The sequence below is a fragment of the Harpia harpyja genome, chromosome 3 (assembly GCF_026419915.1).
Source record: "Harpia harpyja isolate bHarHar1 chromosome 3, bHarHar1 primary haplotype, whole genome shotgun sequence".
NCBI classification, from domain to species: domain Eukaryota; kingdom Metazoa; phylum Chordata; class Aves; order Accipitriformes; family Accipitridae; genus Harpia; species Harpia harpyja.
In genome coordinates, this window is record NC_068942.1 from 55586413 (window position 1) to 55612563 (window position 26151).

The 26151-nt window shown below is 39.6% G+C and overlaps 1 protein-coding gene across 3 annotated transcripts in view; it reads left to right on the forward strand.

Moving 5' to 3' along the window:
• MIPOL1 (mirror-image polydactyly 1) overlaps positions 1 to 26151 on the forward strand; it is a 197533-nt gene that overhangs the window by 146636 nt on the left and 24746 nt on the right. For all 3 annotated transcript variants that reach the window (XM_052782649.1, XM_052782648.1, XM_052782647.1), the window contains one exon: positions 26 to 120. In XM_052782649.1, the coding sequence (XP_052638609.1) occupies positions 26 to 120 (95 nt within the window). The remainder of the gene's footprint in view (positions 1 to 25; positions 121 to 26151) is intronic.

Consider the following 26151-nt stretch of genomic DNA (forward strand, 5'->3'; position numbering starts at 1 on the left):
TTATCATATGTTTATCATTTCACAGGCAGAATTGATAGCCTTGCAACAAGAAAAAGAGGCTGCTCTTCAACAGTGCAAAAAATTAGAAGAAGAAATCCAGACATTGCGTGTTTATTACAGGTAAAATAATTAATACTAATATAAATCAGTGACTCATAGGAGAAATTTTCTGTACTGTGTCTGACTGAGTGAGGAAATGGCCTTATCAAATAGGCATTTGTTGGAAATGTGAATACATCAATGAATCAAGGCCTGTGTTTCTGCTTTACTGCTCACCAACCATCTCTTTGAAATTGAAGCCCTTTTCTTATAGCCTAAATTTTCTATTGGTTTCTTCTAATGGAAGGGGAAGGTTGCTGGCGGTTGATTCTCATAAAAATGAAAAAGCTGTGTTATAGTGATGCGCTCACTTAAAAACACGAGGACAAAAGAACCAGTTGACATAAGTGCTTGCTTCTTCCCTGGTTGTTTGCACATACCTAACTTAATCAACATAGATTTTAAAATAATAAAATCTGTAATTCTAAACTGTTTTCTTTTTCAGCCCCAATATAATATGTATGTTTTAATTCCTTACGTTCTGTAGCAATATGTAGAATGAGGGAAATAGCCATTTTCTCATTAATTTAGGTGGGCTGCACTGAACATTTGCATGGATCAGTGGGTTTTAGTCCCTAAGGAAAAGCTCTGTGTGGTCCAGTGAAGGAGTTAGGTTGTTTTATGGAGTGATGTGGGGTTATAGCTCTCATTTCATCCTGACCTCCTGTGTGAGAGGGGATACAGAGCTGCCAGCAGGTTAAAGGCAGGAGAATTGGCATCAACACAGCAGAAAATTGTGAATCTGAAGGCTGAATGTCTGTGATGAGGGATGTGGGCTGCAGAGGTAAATAATAAATGTAGTGTGAATATTAAGTTCATTGGGAATAAAGAGGACTAGTTAGTTGTGACTAAAAAGCATTTGCAGTAGCAAAACTATGTATGTTTTCAGTGTTTCAGCATTTACAAGTGAAAAATACTCGGGTTTCTAGAGGTTTTTTGAGTTTCCCCCTCTCATTAAGTTTATTAAAACCTTGGAGGGAAGTTTCAAAACCAACTTTTGTTCCTAAATCTCATAGGCATTTATTTAAACCCTGTTAATAGTGAATAGAAACCCCAAGCAATTTGTGATTATTGCTTTTAATGAACTTGGTCAGCATTTAGTGTGTGAACAAATTATGGTATGATTTACCAAGCTAGAAAGAATTTATTGTAGTACCCTTATTACTCACTTAAATGGGTTTTGTAGAATAATTTAAAAACTGAAATGCAATTTTTGTATTGATATTTCAGAAATTAAGAGTTTGCTTGTGTTTGTCTCTGCACGTTGCAGGAGATTTTTCATTGACTTTTGAGTTATATTTTTGACATAGTGCGTCAAGTTTGCACTAATATATAGCATTCAACAATCTGAAAAACGTTAACAATAATGACTTGCAGGAATCACCATTAGAACGTACCATGTTGTTAACTTACAGCCTTTAATTTGAACAGGCAGAATTTCCCTGTATGTTTGATGATGGCATTTTCAGGGTTTAGCCATAAGGTGTGGAAGTGCTCATCTGAATATCCCCTGGGGCAAGAACTATTGTGTCACTACTAAGTTATGCAAGTTACGTACTAATTTAGAACATTAGAAGTGAAAGATTTTATCTCCTCCCTCACTGTCCTTGGAGGATGATTTTTTTCTAATGCATTCTGAAGGGGACCCTCAGAGTCACATGATTGTGTGTCACAGAGATTGAATGATGTTAGAAGGGAGCTCTGGAGGTCATCTTGTCCAACCCCCCTGCTCCAGCAGGACCACCAAGAGCAGTTGCCCAGGACCACGTCCAGAAGGGTTTTGAATATCTCCATGGATGAAGACTCCACAGCCTCTCTGTGTAGAGACACTGAGCATACAGAGACATGGCTAGAAAAGCCAAAGGCCACCTGGAATTGAACCTGGTGAGGGGTGTAAAAGGCAACGAGAAGGACTCCTATAAGTGCATAAGTAGCAATGTTTGAGGTCTCAGGCCTATCTTTTGCCTTGGTTATAAATTAATCCATGATGAGGATTCTTATGAACAACTTAACATTTTGGTTGCAGTTTCCCTTATGTTACGTGAACATCTGCAGCCTCTGTCATCCAACAGAGTGGCAGTACTTTGAACACATGCCAGATGAGAGAGATGAAGAAAAGAATGTATGTCACGTGTGCATAAAGCTGTGGGGACTGTATTAGGCCAAGGGTGGGATGGCCACAATAATCATGAATGACAAAGCAGAGAGTACTTTTCTCAGGCCATCCCAAATGAGTGAAAATTTACTCTCTGTTTTGTATGTGGAAGCTAGTTAAGGAATGCTTATTTAGATGTCTGTTGGGTCTTTTTATTTCATTTTACTGTTTGACATGCTGTGATAATCTAGAGTAAGCACTGAGTGTTTTTCAGACACCCTGTTTTGGACTGAGGTGGAAGTTTGGTGCTTTGATCCAAGTGAGTTAGCTAGATGATTTGCTGTTCAAGACTACATTTCCGTGGAGTTATTTCTCTTTTGGACTTCAGAGCTCCCCAGTGAGCAAAATATAGGCTTCTGCACATGCTCCACTCCTCATCTGAACTGTGGAGCTGCAATGAGACACGTTATTATGCAGGGCGCACATTTCCTTCACCTACTGTTCTCTCATCCCTTTGCCAGCTTCTCGCACCTTCTTTTGTCTCTGTCTGCCAGCATGACAGTGGCTTGGGAATTTTGGCTCCATTTGGTGCCTTCTTTTTCTGCTCTTAGGTCTTCCTTGGCCTTAGAAAAAGCATTTTGTCATACTTTTTTTCTTTGTTTCTTGTTTTAACTGAGACTTCTGCATCGTCCTTTAACTTAGGAGAAACAAGTTTAAGAAAAAACCAAATGCTGGAGGCTAACGTTAAAGCGTACAAAGGATACCTAAAGGCATGCCTTAATGCACAACCATATCTTAGGGGTTTGCTCATAAAAGTAATGATTGTGTGCATATATTAACAATTTTTGAATGCATACGTGTGTAAACAGTAACGTTAAAATGTATTTTTATACTGATCTGTCTTTCACAAACATTAGTATAATCCAGAAAAAGCCAAATATCATTTTATTGTACAAGATCAGGGAAGAGATATTTAGGTCCCGAATATCTGTATGTGTGAACGTGCAACTGTGTGCATACACAGGCATTTTCAAAGCAAGGAAACAAGTGGACACCTTCAGGAAAAAAAACAATCCCTTTTTTTCTCCAGGAGAAAGATTCCTGGTATCTAGAATACTGCAGCCAGTTTGGGGTCCTCAGTAAAAGTAAGACATCTATAAATTGGAGCAAGTTTGACAGAGGGCCACCAGTATGATCAGGAAGCTGTAGCATTTACACTGTAAATAGAGACTGAGGGTACTGCTCTTGTTCAGCCTGGAGGAAAAAAAAATTTTCTTTCTTTGGTGGCTTCAGGGAGACCTAACAGCAGCCTGACAATGTCTATGAGGAGGTTATCAAGAAGGACAGGCTCTTCACAGTGCTGCATGACAAGAGGGTGAGAGACAATAGACTCAAATTGAAGCAAGAGAGTTTCGGACTGGTTATAAGGGAAAACTTTTTCACCGTGAGGGCTGTCCATCATTGGAACAGGTTGCCCAGAGGAGTTTTGCCATCTCCATCCTTGGAGATTTCCAGTGCCTGACTTGATAAAGTCATGAGTAACCTGGTCTGATCTCATAGTTGATATCACTTTGAGAGGGAGGTTGGTTGGACTAGAGACATCCGGTGGTCACTTCCAACCTGAATTATTCTACAATTCTGTGATCTGGTAGCTGCTGCTGTTTGAAGCCATTCAATTTTCTTCTCCACCTGTGAAAGAAGTCTGTGTTGTAAACCATACTTCTTTGCAGATGAAGTGGAAAGTGAATCCTAGCTGAAACTGGAGTTTCATGGAAGGCCTGAAAGACCCAAACCAAAATTAAAATGAGCTTTTGGGGAATAAATGATGGAACATTGATTTCCACCTGAATTTTGACTTTCTGAAAAGAAAGCACATCCCAGAACAATACCAGCCTTCTTTATAAGCAAAGAGAAGTGAAAAGGAGGAAAAAGAAAAGGAGGAAGAATCTAGTTCAGATACAGAAGGGAGAGGAAATTGGCTCCGAATAAAGTTGGGCAGGTTCTCTTCTTCTGTTTGTTCTTGTGTTGTTTCTCTGTCATGTCTCAAAAGGAAAATTATGTTTTCTGGATAGTAACCCAAAATTACATATCAGAAATGAAAATTTGCATAACAGTTAGGAGCAGTATAGAGTTTCTAGCTTACTAATATAATTGTTTCAACACAGTACTCTTTAAGCTAGGGATTAATGCAAATCCTCAGTGACCAAAGAAGGCTATATCCAAATAATCAGTTTTGAAGTATGTCGGAGTGTTAATCCCACTACCTCTTTCTCACATAGCTCTGTTGTTTGAACATCATCACAAGTTTTTTATTTGCATATTTTTCAGTTATGTGGTCTGTCCATTTTTATAATCAGTTTCCTTCTATTTTAATAATGCTTCCAAAGTGTACTCCTCCTACATGTTAAAATGCTGACATAGACATATGCTATTGCATACTGCTTATTTTTCACATATTACCTAAAACAGCACAGCTGTGTATGAGAAATATTTCTCTATATAGGGAAGTACATATATATTTTCCCAATTATTTTTATTTTAAAGTCTACAGTATTTCACTGAAAAGCTCTGGCACCAGGAGTTTTCACAGACAAATAATTTGAACAAATTTTAACTAGTACAGCAAAAGGTACACCACTAACATGTCAACCCTATTGCAAAGAAAGATAAGACAGCAAAATAAAAATACAATACTATCCTCACTTAAAAGTATGTTTTTGATAGGTTTCATATTGGGGTCAGGTGCAGTGAAGGACAATTCAATAAAATTATTGGTTACTCTCCAGCTGTGTAAGATATATACATCTGCATTAGTTCACACACCTTTGAATGAAGCTGCCGAGGATAAGAATTGGTATGTCCAGGCTCTAAGGTAAAATTTAGGCATGCTTTTAGTAAGTTTCAGTAGTTATTTCAATGACAATTTAAGAGGCTCCTCTGTGATTTAATCAAGTGCTCTAAAAGCCATATATTTGCCAAGTCTGATGTTCACGAGGGAGGAGGGACAGTGAAAACTTTTTGCAAAAAATCTTTATGCAAAGGTTCTTCCAATTTGCTGTTGAAATGTGTGAGGTGCAGAAATAGCTGCAGGCTGGAAGTCATAATGGGAAGAAACTTACATTTATCTCAGCAAATTTCCTAATGAACAGGCATTTGAAAAAACTTGCAATGTTAAAATAAAATTTAATTTAGAATTACTTTTTACTCTCCTGAAGTTGAGATGAAGATCTGACAGAAAGATAATAGCATGGAGAGACAGAGTTTTAATGCCAGATGAATGTCACAGTCCCAGGAGTTGCACGTTGCATGGGAAGGATGGGAGAAAAAGATGGCTTATTTTACAGTTATGTGGTGGTTTTCAGTAATGAAATAGAAGAGTAACTTCAGTGAGACCGCTTGTACTAGTAAGTACTATGACCTGAAATAAATATTTTTAGAGTCAAACTTCCAATTAATATGGATAGCTTCTCTGTCAGCTTTTGCTTCCTGTTTTCTTTGCTCCTCAACTGTTTTCTTGCTTCCTAACCAGTTGTATCACTTTTATAAGTTACAAACTGTTGAAGAAGTTTAACAAAATTTCAATCTAAAAGTTTCAATGCTCCTGATACTTCAATTAAATTGGAATTCATGTTTAAGTGACACAAGCAAACAGTCTAAATAAAAATTGTTTTTGTGGAGCTCCATATATTTTTCCCATGAAGTCTCTTGTAAAATGACGTGGAGGTTCATCTTTTTAAAGACCTAAATTGATAGATATGAAAGAGAAGAGAATCAAGAAGGTTTTTTATGATTTCCTCAAATCACAGGGACAATCTCAATTTTCATCTTAATTACAGAACTAAATCACCCTATAACAGGAGAAATAGATGAAGAAAGATGCTTTGCAAGGCATTATTTGCAGTCCTGGAAAAAAAAAGGCTGTTTTCTATTCAAGCTGTGAATACAGTGATGTGTGTTTCATTTACTTCCATTCTATAGTTTCATAGCTGATGTTATGGAATGTAATACTCAGATGGTACCATTTCAACCATGCTCCATGGACTCTGTGTGTGGATATATAATAGTGTAATTCTTGCTGTTAGACTGTTCCTCTCATTCCAGTTTTAAGGGCTATTAAAAACTAGAAATTATTTTTACCTAATGTGTCAATATTCATCCTCTTCTTGTATTCTATGTGGTTCACAGCCACTGCAGTAGCAAATCAGAATGTAACTGCCTAAATATTCAGTCTTCTGTTCTCTGACTGACCCCTGCTCAAACATTTCAGCCTGTTTGTTCTGCCATCTCTCAGTCTTTTTCAGAGATTTGTCCAGTCCAGATTTCTCTCAGGGGGACATGATGTGTAGCAGAAGATTGGGCTGCTCTAACATCCAGCTTCCCAGTCCAAATGAACTGGAAACCCTTTACAGTGGGATTAGTGAGGCTGCAACCACTAGTGCAGAGTGGTGATCTTGGTCCTTCCTCTAAAGCAGGATACCTTGAGCACCTGCCCCTGCAGTTTACATCAGAGAACTGGTCTTCACATGACTGGGTTTTTATCTCGCTTTTTCAGTTATGGCCATTGACTCGTTTTCCTGCTCCTTTTATCCTGTCTGCTCACTGCTATTCTGGCAGTTGCTGTTGTTGTTTCAGTATTAGTTGCTTTAGACATAGCATGGTATAATTACAGTCATTAAGAATGGCTGGATAATGGTATCACTGTAAACCTACTGTTCTTTTTGCAGAATGATTTTGGGGAGATCAGGGAGAAGATGGCAGTTGTGTTTTAAGTATTCTCTGTCCTTGCAGCAGTGACTTCTATTTTATCCAAGAGTTTCAGACACCTGACATCAAACATAAATCTTGAGCTAATTAAATTTCCCGCTTCCAAGCAGAAGAGCGATTCTCTTTTATATCAGAGATGAGGCACTTGCATCTATTATACAGTGGGAGACAGTGTGATATGTCTTCTTGTAAAGGACCCTAACCTACTCCAATTCGATACAGCCTAACATATGGAAAACAATGGCTCTGTAAGGGAACACTAAGGTTTTTGTTTGTCTTTCATTATTATAAAAAAACCCTCAGGTACTATCCAAACTATATTTCTTAGTTTATTCTCTACATATAAAGTCCTGCTGATTTCTGTGGGAGATTTAGACCTGCAAAGAATGGAGATTTAGCCCTTGTTTGTGGTTTGGGGTTTTTTTTTAATGTGCATGCTTTCTTCCTGTTTGTTTATTGAACTGAGTGCTGAAATTAGTCAAAAATGGGGGGCAAGGGGCTTTATTGTCTTTTAAATCAGATTAGGTAAAACCACACCTTCTCTGAACAACCCGTGGAGGTTTCAGTGAATTTTAGTCAATTTGTGGGGACAAGGGGAGCCAACACCCTGGTAATTCGGACCTGGGATTTAGAATCTGCGGGTTCAAGCTTCTCCTCTGTTATTGTGCCACTTTGCAGTGGGGTGCTGCAACCCCGAAAGAATTGGCATTTTAGGTTGGTGGGTCTTTCTCACTCTGTAGTCCCATAAGCATCTTCCCACTGGTAAGCCCCTCTGTCTTCTTTCGCCTTGTCTCCTTATTGCTTGTTATGTTACAAAAGATAAATGTCCAGGGTTTGGGGGCTGTTTCATGAACTGGATCAGCCAGCTGAAGGGGGAAAAACAGATCAGTAAGCTGCTCTGCTTTGGCAAAGCAGCTGCATGAAGTTTTACTGGCAGTACTGAGACAGCTGTATTTCACAGTGTCTTGGTGAAGGTGAGTGGTGGAGGCAGAGCCCTACCTTGTTATCTTTGTTATCCTTATGTATTTCACACTTTATTGGATTCATTATCCTCTCCCCCCTGCCCTGTTCCCAGACTTCTCGTTCTCTAGCCTGGAATTGATTATTGTCTCTCCTTCTGCATTTGCTCTACTTTGTAGCAATAATAAAGTCAGAGAGACTGACTTTATAAATAAGTGGATAGGGAACTTTCTTGGGAGCATGCATCTGTACTCCAGTTAATATTTGACCATTTCCACAGAAGAGGGATGGTAGAGAGAGACTCCAGTATATACCATAGGCTTGGTGTTTATGGTGCCTGTTTGACAGGCAATGAAAAGGCAAAGCAGTATCTGAACCTGGGGGGGGGGGTGTGGGGTGTGAATTTTTGCCTCCCAATGGAATATCTTAGCCATCAGAGAGAGTGCTCTCCGAGCTTTCTCTGTCTCTCATTCATTTAGAGACACACACAAAAAATACTTTTGAATGTTTCTCTTTTTGCCCTGACATGATTTTGAAAATTTTCCCGTCTCACTGAGAAAAAAAAATTGTAGCGTGGAAAAACAATTTCCTACTCAGCTTTAGTGATTTATAAAAACTTTGAGGGAGAGGAAGCACTGAACTGTCACAGTTCAGCCTCCTGGTGGAATAACAAGCCACCCCACACCATCCCTGCAACCAGCACAGAGGTGAATGTAGTACACTCAAATTGCCTTGTGCTGCTGTTGACTCAGGCATGGATTGGTCTGACCTACATTTTATGAAATCTTTGTGCCTAATGTTTCCAGGGGCTGGCACTTGGCCTTCAGAGCTGCCTTGCCAATAAGAAACACTAAGCAGCAGGTCTGAGGAGGAACATGGGCAGCATGAATACGGACCGAAGTGCCTAACACGCTCTGTGATGCAGTTTTAATTTGTACTGTGTACTGTGCTAATTCTGCTACTGCTTCTGTTATTAGGTGTGTTATACTGGCAAACTTTCTCAAGTTTTTAAGATTAGTTGAGGACCAACCAGTCACTTGTTGTGCCAAGCACATTAAAGCTAGAAGCACTCCGCGACTCCTTATACTGTATTTAATCAGACTTGAGCAGAGTTCTTCTGTACTTACGTGCTGTCGTGGGGTAACATGAACTAAAACAACGTTTACCTTGTCGTTTTTGCTATGGTGGACCTTTTCAGATGAGTTTCTGCTCTTCTTAAAGAGGAGGGATTTGCCTGACGGAAAGGAATTCCTTGCCATCGGATGCTGATATGGTCTCACGACTCTGTATACATGGCCCTGCTAGCTCTCTGTTAGCAGCTCTGCTTCGCCTGGCTGATTCCTTCCCCTTCTCTTTTACCTTGGCTCTCTGTGGTTTTCTGTTATGACTTCCTTGGTTTCTCAGTAAGCTGAAAAGTCTAGGAAGTCTAATTTTGTTCTGTGCTTTTTGGAATAAGTACATAGCTAGAGGTTTCTAGGAACTGTTTTTCAAATTTGTTAAAGCCTAATAAAATGGAGTTATTGGAAGGAAAGTTTAAAGTCTCTGGAAGAACTACCTGCGAACAACTGACTGACTGCTACTGATAGGTTGGAGTAGATTAGTAATACAAAATATTCTACTCCTGTAGAAATACTTGTAAAAATTAGGACATTGAGAACAGTAGAGTTTATATCTATTCTGTATAATGTAAGGATACTCAAAAGAAACATTGGAAAATCTATAAAGAGCATATGCAGGATTATGAAATCTGTTATCTGGTAGAAAGGGAGTGTGACCAGAGGCTACATATTCTGATTCTGCCATTGAAATGCTGGATGAATATAGATGAATCTAAACTCTGCTTTGGCTGCTTTATTTGTATAAACTGAATAAGAAGTTTGACTGTTTTCCATAACACCTTTTGAGATCTATGACTATGAAAACACAGGTACTTCTAATTTAAAACAAGGGATGAAAACAGATACAGGATAAGAAGCAGCCCTCTCTAGAGCAAGTTAAAGAAATACAGGAAAACTGTGCGTGTAATCAGAGCTGTTTGAAAGACAAATTTTCCCATGAGAAGTTTGAAAGAAAATCTAAAACTGCAAAAAAAGAATTTGGCTTGCCCTATAAATATTGTATGAAAGGGAATTTCTTTTGTTATGCATATGATATTTAGAAATAAAGTAATAACATTGTTGGGGGACTTTAAATGCCATTTCTTTTTTGTTGATTTTTCACAGGACATGTTTTTTATGTTAAAATGTCAGTTCAATAATAAAAAATGGTCATTTTGATGTGTTTCAGTTCAGTTCTCTTCAGCTGAAGAACTGAAACAAAATAGCATTTCAAGTTGAAATGTCAAGGTGAAAGGAAAATTTTCACTTAGAAATTTGCCACAGGAAGCCAACATATTTTTTGTGTTGGAATTTACATCTCCCAATAAAAAAATATTTGTTTGGTGAGAAGACTTTCCACATGAGCAATTTTCAGCCAGTGCTAGACATAACATCGCTTTTCTTACTTTGAGCTTAACCCTGCTTTCAGTGGAGTCAATGGAAAACTTCTGTTAGGAAAGATCTAGGAATTCAAGTGGCAGAAGTCCTCAGCCTGTCACAGAACACAAGCCAGAAGACTACCCACCTGTTGTGTTTACAAAGAGAGAAGCTGAGTAAGGTATTTTCTTTATTCAGTTGCTTTTTTAAGTTAGAGCTTTTATTAAATTGCTACATGCATGTCATGCTGATGCCTTTTACTGGAAAATTTTCCAGTTTTACATTCCATCCACAAGCTGCTTTTCTAACTAGTGATACAGGTCTTGTGTTTTGGAAGCTGAAGGTTTTTAACATTGTGTCCAGCATTGCATAATGTGTTACTCATCTGGTACAGGTAATTCTTCCAGCGTAGGTGTGAAGGCTGTCATTTTTAGAGAGGGTAGGGACCGACTTGGAAGCTTCAGCCACAGTTTTCCAGTGAAGAAGTGGGCCTGCTGGGATTTGCACAATTCTGAGCCTCTCAAATATTTGAGTAAAATGTAACATATTAGTAATAGTTTGCTTTTATAAGCTGCAGCTTGTATGGTCATGACAGGAAGGAGAACGAGCACAGAGCAACTTGGATTTTTCCTAACACCACCAAGAAAGCATCTAAGCAGCAGTACGGAGCTGCTCTCTCACTAGCAGAGAAGCTTTTCTGGCTGTGAGTTTGGAAGGAAAAGCCACAGAAGGAGAGGGAGGGAGTTACGCTGAGTGAATCGTCAGTGGTATATTTTCTTTGACAGCAAAGTGAGTTTAAAGAAGCTCTTCCCCAAGCTATATCAAGAGATACAGATTAGAGGATGGCCACCCACAAATGTTTTCAGGAGCAACACAGAAGTGCTGTGTTTGTTTCTTTCTTTCACTTTCTTCACAATGCTAGCTAGTATGAAGGCTAGTATGAAGGCTACTGAATTGAAAAAGACAACATTGCAGCGTGTGATAGTAAAATTTTCTTCTGGTGACTGGTGACTTGTGTCCTGAGTGAACAAGAGCCAAGAATCAGATCTCAAGAGGAGGAGAAACCTGCAAACCTTGTAACCTCAGGTTTGAACCTACTGAGGGTGCAGCTGATTGGAGCAAATAAAGTCATGGTCTACCACACAGAATCCACCACTGCGTGTCTCCCGTCATCAGGAGAGCTATATTTATACAGGTTTTGCCACTTTCTTCAGGCTGCTGCATTCATTTTTGAGAGAAATTTCTTGGCTCTGATAATTTAAGTATTTTTTCTTCATGCTCAACATTGTTGGTTCTTACAAGCTTTCAGGATTAATAACATGTGTCTGTACCATTCAGTAGACACCCGGACGAAAGCACGGATCACCACAAAATAAGCTTTGAGATGCCCAAATTGTTTCAAGAGTTAGAGAAGGAAATAATTATGGCAATTGTATAAAATTTGTTCATAAATGTTAACATAAAAGCTGTAACTGCAAGGGATCTCTCACTTTTCAATGTAAATTTGTATTCAGTGCTGACTAAACTAGACTCGTAGGTGCAAACAGTATCTGCCCAACAGCCAATAGCCTAAACTATAAATACAGTAGTTTATTTGGGATTTGTTTGCTTGTCTTCTGTATCTTTTTTTTTAAAAACAAAGTAAGTAGTGAAAAAAAAGAAAGAGTGCTCATTTGTCTTTTGTGTTATTTATTTGTTATATATTTATTTTGTTAGTATTTCTGGTGCTTGCAGCAGGAGAATAAATCCTTTTATTTCATTTATCTATTCTTTTAAAATAACATAGTAAGAAGTGTTGGGTAGAAACAAAGTGGAGTCCAGTTGGATATTACTGTTACAAGATAGGGGATGACAATGGTATCTTTTCAGTGTATCTGTTATCTGTGGTGTCGTTAAACCTAATGATGTGCTAAATAATAAAAGCAGCCTTATCACATCGAAAGGCCTTGAATTGTCTCGAAGTTTCCATGCCTGTGGGTTCCCTTTGGCTTTTGGAAAGGGTTTGGAGTCAGAAGAAGCTGCAGTTCAGAGTGCGTTTATGCAATCAAAGCTCTTTAGACAGATGGCTGCTAGCACTCCAAAATGATTAAAATATGTTCCAAGCAACATCAGTCTGTGGGCTTGGGGACCCAGCCTTTCATTAGTCAATAAAGGGTCTTGCATTCTTGAAAATGAAATCTTTAAAAGCTAATAAGGCTGCTGGTTTGCTCTGAGCTCTTTCTTTGGATTTGCAGTTGTGGATTGGACTTGGGCCAGTATCTGTCCAATAATAGGAGGCTTTAAAAAAAAAAAAAAAACTGGTTACAAGAGGCCTCCCAGCAGATCTGCCTGTTAAACAGTGTGGCCAAAATTTTCAGTCTTGGATACGTAAGTTTAGGCACCTGAGTTTGTACTTAGGGAGCTGGGAAGGGATCTGCAAGTGCTCCTTTGGAAAGCCAGTCGCTCACTGGAGCATGGTTTAACTATAGGCACCAAAGTTTGATCATTTTGACCTGTACTATTTTATTTTTAAATCCCTATGGGTTGACCCGGGAGCATCTCTAGAATACTTACAGGGTACCATAAGCAAGATCATTAAGCAAGTTTTCGAGAGCTTTTAGAAATCGGTAATATTACTTACAGCTTTCCTGAGTGTTGTCAGTGCTTGCCAAATATGAATGTGCCATGGTGTAGTTTGGTGTTACAGTGCAGTTGGGTTTATTCTCTTGTCTACGCCCAGCTTGTGAGAGGTAGCAAATGGGGGCTTGTGCAGATGTGAGGTGTCTGTAACCTCTGCATGTCTATGTGAGGGCAGCAGCAATAAACATCTGTTTAAGAAGATGTTAGCAAGTTCAAGCCTTCTGTTTCTTTTTTCTTCTTTCTCTGACAGAGGAAAAACAGCTCTCACAATTTGTAAACTTCTGAACTTGAAGTGTTCTTGCCCCATAGACTCTTTCCACACAAGTCTCAAAATCTGAAGATATGTAAATTCTCTCAAAAATGCCTCAAAGTTTAGCCTACTGCTGTAGAATGTATTGTAAAACAGATCAGAGTTTTGACATACACCAACAGAAGAAAAGCAAGTCATGGTGATCCCATTAGCTCAATGTGATCCCATTAGCCAAATTGTTCAGCCTCTCTTCTTTCACCTTGGGAACAGCTCTCGCATTCCTTTTGTCAGGACTTGATGGGGCTGGCAACTGAAGTTCTTCCCCCTGCGCACCATAGTTACTCAGAGAATGTCATACTCCATTTCTCTTTCCTATAGTCTCCCTCTGAAGGCTTGCCTGTGCTTCAGCTTGAACAGCCAGTGAATTTTACTCGTCATACACATAGGCAGGATGTTACTGTCTTTCAATAAATGTACATCAGATTCTGGATTCTGGTTATTCTGGTGAGCTGATTTTTGTTTTTATTTGTTGTAAAATATCTGGTTTGTGTGTCCCAAAGTTTTTTGTCCACCATCTAAACAATCCTTTCATCTGCTCTGCTCTTACATATGACATCTGAACTGGGTTGCATTCTCCCTAGCTATAGGTGTAGGTTTTTAACTATGAACTCATTTTCCCCAGAGTAGGCAAAACAAGACAAAGGTCTACACTGAAAGCTCAGGACGTAGTGAGCATGCCTGTTTCTCTTAGTGTCTCCATTTCTGGAGTTTCTTGTGAACAGATACATTTACCTTGGACTTAAGAGTTCTCCCATTGATTTAAGTGTGCTCTGAAGTGGTCCTGTTACTTTATCTCTGTTACTGTTCTGCCTCTTAAAATTTAGGGAGTTGACCTAATGACCTAAATGAGTCAGAACTTCAGGGTAAGGAGATGCACAAAGCCTTCATCAAAGTGTTATGATTTTAAGGCTCAATAGATCACAAAGAACTAGCACTGGGAAAGGAAGCTATAAAGAGCAGATTCACAATATCTTGGGAGCAGACAGAATTTCTCTCCATAGGAATTATGTCTGTCTTTGTATCTCCTAAGGTACCAGACTTCATATTAATCACTTTTCCATGTACTCCAGGGAATCACGTAAAGACTTTTATAAAGCAAGCCAGCATCCTACGTAGCCTGTGTCACTTCTTTTTTGGTTCATTTTTCTGAGCTCTTCAGAAGGTCCATTTCCAACAATGCGTGTAACAAGAAAGTGCTGCAGAATGCTCCATCCATGTACTCAGGTCTGAGGTTTCCAGAGAACCAAGCAGGACTTCAAGAGCGACATGAGTCTGGAGAAGTAGATGATTTTATACATGCTACTAAAGTTGTTGTGGGGGCTTCTGCTTTGAATATTCTGATTTGTCATTGTTTTCATCTGGAGTTGCAAGTCCCTAAAACTTGTAAACACCAAGTCCTAGCGGTCTCCGTTTGGGGAGTGGAAATGAAGGGCCTCTTTTGGAATGTTTTTTCTTTGCCTCTCGATTCCTGTAGCTGTAAGGTGTGAATAGTGCTACTCATTCATTTTTTGGAAAATACATTGATTTAAGTTTTCGTTATTAGATTCTGCTAAATATTAAATGGGGTAAACCTAAATTTATCCCAGTAGCTATTGTATTGCAGCAGTCCTTCTGAAATGCGAGTACAAAACTGCCTTTTCCAGATGAACCATACACTGTGAGTGCCCCATTAATACATTTAATGTTTAATGACCAACTGTTTCTCCTGCTTCCTCAAAATTACTGTAGTTACTATTCCAAGGAGAGAAAGTAGCTTTTTATTCTGGAGAAGACTGTGGCATTCATTGCTTTGAGTGAGAAGGTAATCTCAAACGGTTCATAATATTTCCTCTACTAAAAGGCAGCAAGAATTTGGAAACCTTTGAAATAAGGATGAGGCTGCAAGAGAGAAAAGAAGTATCTGCTTTCCAGGTAGGTGAGTCCAGTTGTTGTATTAGTTCGGGTGAGGGGCTGTTTGGGGTGTTTTTTGGTCAAATTAATGAATATATATATATAATTTCATTGTAGAAATGTTGCAGAGTTCCTTCTTTCTGTTTGTAACAGTGCAGCTTTTATGACTGGGGGGAAAAACCTGGTTTAGCGAAGGAGGTGTTGAGCCTGCCAAAGTTGATGGAGGTGAATTTGGATAGCCATTTAGTGTGGGACAGCTAGATGGGAACAGAGAAGAATGTAAAATGAGTAGATTGCTACAGATGTATACTTGCCAGAACAAAATAGGTATATTGTTTGTGAGTTTAAAGACCCTGAGTTTGCAGACTTAAGTAAAGACATACCTTTAAAAAAATCCAAGGAGATGTTGGTATAATGATGCTTCTTTTGAACGTTATGCTGGAGGAAGGTTACAAGAATGTCAAACACTTAAAAATGATTTTTACTCAACTAATGCTTCCATAATGGACGTTAATACTGTTGACATTACTCATGGATTGAATGCAAGCAATTTAGACAATAGATAGTATCAGGTGCTAATAGATCAAATGTAATTACTGTTGATGAAATAATTTTACGCAGTTTAGCAAAATCGTTTCAATTATTCACTGTAAAAGAAAACATTAAGTAAAAGTGAAAATACTAAGCTTTCTCCTCTAGGGGCATTATATGCATTTCTGAGTCATATTTTTTCTTCCTAGCAACCTTTCCTCTATAACAGCTTCCAGTGCAAGTTATTACAATTCTTTTTGCATAAGATAGGTCATGTGAAGTTCAGCCGTAGGTGGGGCCACTGTGGTAGATTGGGGGACAGTCTTAATAGATCCGTTTCATTAATTAAGTCATGCATTTTTTTATTAACAAAACCTGTAGGTCAGGTTTAGCCAGCTGGGAGCCATTCTTATGGTTGTTATCTTTGTCAGAAGGAATATTGTGAAAATAAGGAATTACTGTACACGCTTTAACTCCTGATTAAACAGAGGAATGACATCCGCTCGCCCGCTGTCCGTGAAAAAATAACTTAGGGGCATATCATAGGCTTGATTCATAGGTTCTGATCTTCCATATCTCATTAAGGTAAAAACTCTACATCGGATTCAAAATTTACCCTGAAGGATTTATATCATACCTATCCCATGGTCACTGAGGTAAGCAAGGTTAAGGCCAAAATTTCAAACTTCAAGATTTTTATTGTTTCTTTTTACTCTTGAAGGAACTTTTTCTTCTTGCCCCTCTTTTTGGATGTATAAAGCACTATTTTCTTGCATTCTTTCTCTTCTGGTGTTCCACTCCCAGCAATCAGGAGGAAGCAGTAAGATTTCCAGGAAGTATTTAGTTGTACCAGACACCCAGAACAGTGTAAGCACCTACTGATGGCCACAACCTTTAGCTTCTTGATGCAAATAAATTCAAGGCATTCTTTTACTAGGCTTTCTCCTAGTCCTCAATGGGAAATGCACTAATGATTTCTACTACCATTAAAGGAGATTGAACTGGGAGGAGCTTTCACGAAAGAGGAAGGAGAAGTGCTGCAAATTTGTCCCTCATGCAAAGGAGTGGGAAGAAGGATGGGTAACAAGGTTCATATTACCTGATTTATCTTTCTTTTGCTCCTGAGCTAGGCAGGTTCTTAATGTTATCCAGGCTCATATAACATCACATTCTGTTTGTTTCAATCATATTCTGTAAAAAGGACTTCTATCCCAAGGTCTTTGGTGGAGATACAGAAATACTTACTCTTCCATTTAGCTCTTCTTCCCCACTGTCTTTACCAAAAGAGTCATATATTATTATGCTTCTACAGTTGTGACAGTAGAATGAGGACTATCGTGATGTGGGAATTTGGTTCTCCCTCTTAAGCAACGTTACTGCTCCTATCAGAGGAGAGTATAATATCTGTTGAATGTGTCTAAGCACAGTAGGCATTATTCATACCAATAATTATCTTGTCCTGTTCAAAAAATAAATAAGGAATTGAACAGTGTTGAATTCAGTGTTGGCTAGATTTCACAAGAGCTTTCATACTCATTCAGTTTCCTTGTCAGGTCCTGAGAAAATAATTAATTCTTTGGTTCAGTGCAACCAATACATTTCCTGCTACAGTATTTCACTTTTACCCGCTGGTTATGGAGAAGTGATATGCTGGCAAAAAGAAAAAGCTGCATTTTTTTCTTGTGAACTCCTGCTTCATAAAGTTAAAAATGTTGTTCTCCTCTTCACCCAAGCTAAATTAAAGTGCACAACTATATTATTCTTTTACAGATTTTCTTTCAGTATCCCAACGGTCAAAACTCATGAGGGTAAAGGAGAGAGGTGAGGGAAGCTGATTTAGAAGTTTTAGGATACAGAAATCAATTCAGCATCCATTTGCAGCCCCTTTCAACCCCTACACTTTGGAGCTCTCTCTTCACTGATTTTTCTCCGGCAGTCACCTGTCTAATCTCTCACTTTTCAAGAGGTGTGTGATTCGGCTTCCAGTCGGTGGGCCGTATCCAGCTGATGGCCCCTTTTGCCTGGGAGGAAGCCAAGAACATCTTCTCAGGTAACAGGGATCTTGGTGGTCACGGCAGCTCAACAAAGCACAGGAGGCTGCTGTCACTACCTATGCCCCGTGCTGGCAATGGTGGCTGAAACTGCCTCCTTGTGAGAAACTGTTGTGTTTTTTCTAAAAAGGTCCCAAACCTGCATCTGTCTGCTGAGGTTAACTAGGCTGATGTGCATTGCCAACACACGCATGCTGTTAATTAGCTCTTTTGCGTCTTTCCATGAATAATAATTTGCACTGAGACCTGAACCAAGGTCAGGGCCTCAGGTTTCCAGATGCGGCACATGAAGGTAATAAGAAGCAATCCTGGGCCCCCAAAGCTTAGAATTTAAAGAAGACAAAAAGCGAGGGAAAGGCACTTTACTCCCAGTTTCAGCATGGCAGGCTGAGGTTTGCATGTTGTGACTTGCTCAGTACCACACAGAAGACGTGAAATAGAAGAGGGAATTCAAGACAGAGCTCTGATCCCCAATCCACTAAATCATTCCCCTAGCATGCGTTCTTGTTTTGCGTTAAGGAGAATGGCCCAGACAAGTCTGCCCAGTTGCTTCAGTAAGCATTGGTACAATAGGGAAGCAGTCTTCCCCTATATTAAATTTCCCAGGCGTTCCCTTTATCATTTAAGCCATCGTTTTAACTGCCTTGTTTCATAGCGCTTAACTGTCCAAGGAGCTGTATGATTTATATGAATAAGGGTTTGGCAGCAGCAGCTAGGTAAGACATGGCTTACTGAGTAGCAATACGTTGCCATTGTGTCATTTAAGTGGCTTTCAGGAGGTGACTTGCTAAGTGTGTATCTGCATAGCAATCCCCAAACTGACTGCATTTTTGTATGGGAGAAGCCATGATGGGTTTCAAGTAGACATTACGGGCGTCTGGAGGAAGGTTTTCAGACTGCAGCACATGCAGCCCTCCTAGTGACTCACCAGCCGTTGCAGAGTGGCACGTGTCGGTGTGCACAGTACCAAGAAGTGGGGAAAGCATGTGCTAGGCACGCTCACCTAGAGTTCATCAGTGTACCTCACTTCTTGGCACACTGGTGACCACAGCTGGGTATGTGCTGGGAGCACAGGACACCTTGTTTGCTTTTGGTCAGAGTTGCCCAATACTTTTCAGTAACACTTTTGAGAAAGATCAGACAAAACTGTTCAAATACTCTCTGTTTTATTTTCCTGGGGCAGGGGGGGAAGTATCCTCAAATAAAAAAAAGGTTGGTTGTTTTTTTTAAAGTCATTCGAAGATTTTTAACCAGCTGAATCATTCAGCAAGAAAGTAATGGCAAGAGGGCAGAGGCCCATGTGGTTCCCCTTCCCAGGTAACTCACACTGAGGGTTTCTAGCTTTAGGGCTACTCAGCTCATCCATGAGATCATCCCTCTCTCAAATTCCATATGTATTTGGTTATTCCATCTTTGAAACACGTTTCCATTCTTTCTATTTCTTTTAATTGCCTTCTCCTGGAGAGACTCTTCTCTTCCATCTACTCAGCTGGATGTTCCTGGCCATGCTGGAAGGCAGGGCTGGCTTCCAGCCCTGGGTCCAAGACAGCTTTGTCTCTTGCTTTTCTGGTTCAGTGGGGGAGTTAAGCCAAGTGATCACAATAGCAAATCAGGACAACCATAAAGTTCACGATCATGTCTGATTCATAAAGATAACATTGTATTAAGTACAAGATATTTTCTGAGGTTATTAGTAACAGGCTTTCTTCAGCCGGTCATTGCCGAATGGTGCCATGTGCTTTACTGCTTGATTCATGTATATGTCTTTAAGATTTTAATTAACACCGTTCTCATCAGAGCCAATTACAAGTGATTTGAAAACTCCAGGCTGTTCAGTTTATCTCTGCCAGTGTTTGGGAATTATTCCCATGATCTTTATTTTTGAAATTTATTGAATGGCATCAAGAGCACTAAAGAGGCCATTTAAACACTGGGGAAAAAAAATAATGCTTATACTTCTGGGAAAACATTTATGGTGATTCACATTTTGGAAGCTGAAACACTATCAATTTTTATTCCCAGATTATTTTCCAAGAAAAAGCTTGGATCCACTGCTGAATCAGTTTCTTCAAAATACTTAGGCTCATAGTGAAATTGGATCATGCAGAGAAGGCTGGAATACTGTGCTGGGGGAGGAGGTCAGGAGACTCCTCCATCCTCCATCCTGTGACATTGGCACAGAGGGATGGAATAAGCCTACCTAAGTCTCTAAGTAGACATTCGGATCCTACCTGGCTGTAGCAGAGGGGTACACGCACTAGATGTTAAAGGATCAGGATAAACGTGTTTCTCTGTTTAGTGATCTAGATAAGCTGCTTTGCACAGAAAAATAAAAAATGGAAAAATGCTTAATAAAACTCATTAGCTGAGAATATACCCACTTGAAGATGGGAATAGTCATTGTATGGGAACAAAAAATCTCTGGATCTTAGTGTAACTATTTTAGAGGCGTTTTTTTCCCTGGTGAAAAGAGGCTAAAAATCCTACACCGTCTTGATGTGAGTGAGAGCTAAGAATTTTACAGAAACTGAAGCCTTGTAAGAAAATCTCGAATGTGCACTTGTATAACAGGTTTTGAGCAAGTCTGGCACAGTATTTACTACTACAGTATAAAGGGCTGGGTTCCTTGATGTATATTTCTAGTTGGCATTTTATCAAGGAAATAAACTTTCATTTTTCTTTATTTTGTGACATGAAGATTGAAACTACATTTTCTCTGTCCAAAGCCTTGACTTAAAAGCATTAGATCATTAAATTAAGTGCTTTTGCATAAGACTAAAATTGTAACTGAACAAATTATTTATGCAGAGAGAAGCAAGATAAAGTTTCTTTCAAGAGTTCTTTAACATATCAGATTGATAAGAGTCAAAACACCTTTACTGCCATTAAATATTTACCAAGACTTGGCTTTTGGAAGAGGGGCAGTTCAGTGCAGTGTGTTTGGCTCCATGCAATGCTATTGATTAGCTATCAGGAGGACATAGTTAATGGGTAACTGGAGGTATTACAGAGCGCTCCACATTCTTGTCAAGTCTTTTCTCTGAAGATGACCTAAAATAAAGTCAGTTGCAACTGGCGTTCACCCTGCGACAGATTGCACAAGCTCACCTACGGTATGAACAAAAGGTTCACAAGAATCAGTTGACCAGGGCTTAAGCAATCCTTTCTAGTAGTTGTTGTCATCACTGCTGGACTTTAGAACTGCACATGTTTACATTTAATTAGAAAGAACACACAGTTTACATCGCACAGTAGCTATCAGTATCGAATCAGAATTGATTTCCGCTGTCTTTCTCAAATGACTGTTTCCTTCAGACTAATTAAAAAAAGGCACATAACAAAATGACTCATATAAATTTTAAAGGAAAGTAAACATTATTCCCTGGAGACAAGAATAAAAGTCAACAGCACATAGTCATTACATTGAGCTTCTTTTCAGGTGATTCTGATGCCTGCGTTATGATATATATGAGTACTATCAGATTTATTTTATATAGATGTATATATGGATGTATATATGAAGTACCCCTTTGCACTGAGTGGACACTTCACTGACTGTTTCAGTTTTGAGGGTCAGGATTCTTATTTGTTTCATCTGAATTGTTGTGGTTGATCTAATGCAAGAAGCGATTCACTAGTATTACTACTTTTTGCAGAAGGATTTTGTTCATTTCAAATGAAATTGTCTATGTGTATGTCACCCATGTAAAATGGAAGTCAGAAGCCATTATCCTTAGCAGTAAGAAGCTGCAAAGGAAACTAAAGGCACAAACCAAATTAACCTTAACTTCATGCATAATTTCCAACAATGACATCTCTATTAGATTTTGTTAGTTATGCAGGCAAATCTAAATTCAAACTAGGGTGACAGGAGATGTCATTTAAAAATCCTGGCAGAAAAGCCTGACTCTTGATTGTGCACATTCTTTGTCATCAAGGAAGATTTCCATGGGTGGCATTTTGGAGAGTAAAGGTTCAAGCCAGCAATTTACCGGGTACTGTCAAGTCCGTGGGAGCTGAAGGGGTTGCAGTCCAGACCAGGCAGACCACACCAGGTAGGTGTGTGTAGCTGTAGGAGCTGATTCTGAAATGCCTGCTCAAAAGGCCTGATGTTCATTTATGCCATAATACCCTGGTTTCCATGTAAGAGACGGTGTTCAGAATGAAGCTTTTGGCAAGGATCATCAAAAAAAGGAAAAAGGTAATACATGCTGCATCTATTTTCTACCTCTGTTCGTTGGTATACCACCAGCTCTATTATTTTAGCACCCAACCAGATATATAAAAAATAAGCTGCTATGACCTTTAGGACAAGATCCTCCGTCTCTTTTCCACCAAGATTGTGTTTCTGCAAATCCCTGACGTAGGCAATTTCCCTGCTGGGCCGCAGCCAGAGTCACTGGCTCTACACCACCCATGTACACACCCCTTCAGTGATCCATGTCAAGCAAGTGGCCTCCAGCAGCTGGCGGAGAGGCGCAGGGGCTGCCGGTTCAGCCCGGGGACCGGGAAGGTGAAAACACCTCTTGTCTTTGAGCCAGCCATGCCCCTCCTGCCTGCCCACTGCCCATGGCAGAGCCAGGATCTGCTCTGCCCCTGCGACGATGCTCGCGCTTCCCGGGGAAAGTGGCCAGAGTTTTGTGATACATGGTAAAACGTGGAGTTGCTGGCATCATCTTAAATATCCTTTGTATTCAAATACTGAGGTCACTCTTGATGATTTGATGCCAGTTCTGTCTTCGATTAATAGATAAGGTTCCCTCTGTATTTGCAGTGTAACCTAAACAATCTATTACTGTAGGGAATAACTGCAGTATTACAAATACTAAGTTAAAGTTATTTTGTTAACTAAAGCCATTGGCAAATATTGAGGAATGGCCAAATCATATGAATTGGCAATAAAGAACAGATAGAAGATAGCAAAATTCTTTCTTGTAACTTCTAGTATGATAAAGTAAACACCCTACAAAATAAAATTATTTTTAAAATTTCAGATTAATTTTACTTAGAAGCAAACCTTCAGGGCTGGATAGTTGTACTCTGTGAATGCTTAGGTTAGAATATGCTAACACAGCCAGTTCTCTGTCAAAACATGACAGGAACATTTTACAGCAACCTTGGTTCTGGGAATAACATGTAGTCTAGTAAAACTGTGAAGAGCATCCACAATAGTTGCTGTTGTACTGAAAACATTTGTGGAAGAAATTTGAGAGCCTGTGAATCTGTGTCTTGCAATTAACACAGGTACATTGTGGAACCGTGAAGATGTGTAATTAATGTCAACATGTATCAAGTAATATTCAGGGTTAAAGCATAAAATCTACAGTAGTCTCTTCTGTAAACTCAGATGCACTATATCTGAGAGTTGATGTATGTGTGAAAAAAGCTAATGCTAAATTATCATCTTGCAGACTCTAATTAATCAATTAGAGGTAGCAGAGATCCCAGCTCTAGGTGCATCATGTGCTCAGGAAATTCAGGTGGATTTCTTAACTACAAGCTATCAACTGTGGGTCTGTGGATCTAGCTGAAGAGGATAGATAGTACCACAGCTGCAAAAATCTCAAAAACGCTTCCTTCTACTCATCGGTATCATGTATGTTTTGCTCTGTTTTGACCAAACTTTATTAATCCAGAAACTATTTTATGGGGGTTCTGGACCATTTGATCATGTGGTGAATGTGAGGATTGATCAGTGGTGCTGGATGTCGTGTGTGTATCGCTGTCATGTGAGGCTGTGCTATCTGAGCGATTTGCCCAGTGGCTGCATAAAGTGAACTGGAGACATTTGATTACTGTGCAACTCCATAAATGAAGGGTTTGTAATGGACATATGATTTCCGATTATTTCTGGTTGAGAGCAAGTCTCAGCAGTCCTTCAACTTCAAGAAAGGCTCAGATGATTAAATCATATGCCCCATGTCCTTACTACCTCTCCCAAGCTAGTCACAGGGGAATGGCGTGGGTACTGCAGTGGTCCAGGAGAGTGAAAGTGAGGCCCAAAAGAAAATGTTTGCTGCTTGGCATCATCAGAAGACTGTCTGGGTTTAGTTTTGTCCTAAATTCAGACTGTGCTGCATCTAACTTAGCTCTTTCAACAGTGATGGGTCTCTTTTCAGTAGCAAAGCTCAGAGCACCTTGCAAAGGTAGTATTGTGATTGCTCTTTTTTAAAGACTAGGAGACTGAGGCCCAAGGAGGAAAAAAGTGTTTGTTGAAAAACGGAAGTTTTAAGGTGGATGATAGTCATTTCAAGCTTTCACCGTAGATCATGAACCTGTGCTTGAATCATCTAGTATCCAGACTGTTTGGACCCTTATACAGGTCGCAGGTTTCTCTAGATTGTTTCAGGAGAGAAGGCTGAAACTCAACCCATTGCTCACTATTCACATGTAATTGAGTTTGGATGGTATGGACATGCATGATCAGTGCTAATCTGTCAATACGTTATCCTGTAAAATCCTGAGGTTATATCACCAACCACCACAGAGAAGAAATTCAGCGGTGGGCTCTGTTCAATGAGTGCTTATCATTGGATTTGGTGAGAGGCTAGAAAAGAAAGAGGATGCCTCAGCTCATCCTAGACTGACAACGCGTGGGTACACGCCACACGAGAGAGCGACACTCTGTGATGGACTGTGGCAGTGCAAAGGACATACTGTGCATTACGCGCAACACGCGCTACTGTTGTAACGTGTTCTGTGGCCTGTGCGCCACAGTCTAACACAGCTGCTGCCTTCGGTTAAATTAGTGAGAGGTGTTTGGGTGGTTGTACTGAAGAGAAAACACCATCCTCTTAACTCATGTAATTGCAGATGAAGGAAGGCTAGTAAAATATTTGTCTTTGGTAGGGCAATGCCATCTAGTTACCAGTCTACCAGCTGTCAGGCTCCTGACTCACATGTAGTGCAAACTTGACCATTTTATATCCTCCACTTTAGAGCAAAACGTCAAAGTCCTTCTAGGTCTTATGGGGATTTTTTTAATATCGTCTTATTGCAGTGTTTCCTAAGAGACCCTTTGAGGTAGTATTTTCAAGGTATCAGTGCTGCCTGACCCTTGAGCGCACTCGGCGGTATGAAGGGACCCTCTTCAAAGCCATCCTGAGCGCAGGCTGAGGTCTGAGAGGTCTCCAGAACTTGAGTGTCAGAAACATTTGTGGTGAAAACCAAGGTCAGACCTACATGCCTTTGGGAACATTGGCTATGTTTATCACTGGGGTGGGGGAGGAAGGAGGGGACGGATAGGGAATGTTTGTTTTTTGCTGGGTTTTTTTTCTTTCTTTAGGTGGAAGGTTTCTCTGTGTTGTTCAGTAATTGCTTCAGGTGGAAAATCATTTCCCACCTTGCAGCAAAAGTATGCCTGGCAAGGAGAGAAGTGTTATAAGAGCAGCACTTCATACAGTTGATTTTCAGCCAAAGTCAAGTCCTTCTGGGAGCAGTTACAACTGGTGAAATTTTTTAGCAGGCTTGAAGCCACTCTGACTTTGAGGGCTGAGGAAACCTTTTGCTATCTGCAGGAGCTGCGTAAGTGACATGTATGTGACTTTTTCTTCTGCCTGGACACAGTTAAGTTGGGCCCTTGAAGCTCTCAGACCCAAGCTGGAGCAAGAAGGGGGCCGTGCTGCCATAGTAAAGCAAAAGGCTTACTATAAAGAACACGTGAATTACTTAAATCAAGGAACTGTCTGAATGCTTCTGTGACCCATTCTTCAGGCCTAGAACTCCCATTTATTTTTTATTTATAGCATCAATATTCTTTGAAGAAATAATCTTCGGGACATTAATGAAGGAATTTCAAATTAGTAAGTATCAAAAGGGACTAAATAAAAGTATTTTAGCAAAGCACATATTGATGGAAATCTGGCAATTGCATGCTTTTGAAAAAAAAAATTTAAAAGATCTATCAACCACAGTGCCTTTATCTGGAGGAATCACACTGGCTACAAAATATATACATGTCATAATCTATTGATCACTCAGATGCAATCATTATGAGTTAAAACATGTGATAGTGTATTGCATACTGTATTGTTCATGGCCAGTCTTTGAGAAGAAGCCTCGTTGTCACCACACAGGGCCAGTATTTTAGAATCTAAGTAAATGACTATATTTTTCATATGTTCTGGAAAAAAAACTCTCCGCTGGTGTGAACAAGTTCGAATATTTAGGCTATCCTCTTTTTTTTTTTTAATCAGGGACCCATATAGTCACTGAACAGTTTAGCTTCTCATCTGTCTGTTTTTTTCTTTTAATCTTGCTAGGTGTTTAAGAAGCAGGCAGCAGTGGTATTTCAGTAACCTGCTTTCAGCATTATTTGCATACCTTTGTATTTTTCCATGGTGATCAATGCTCGACCAT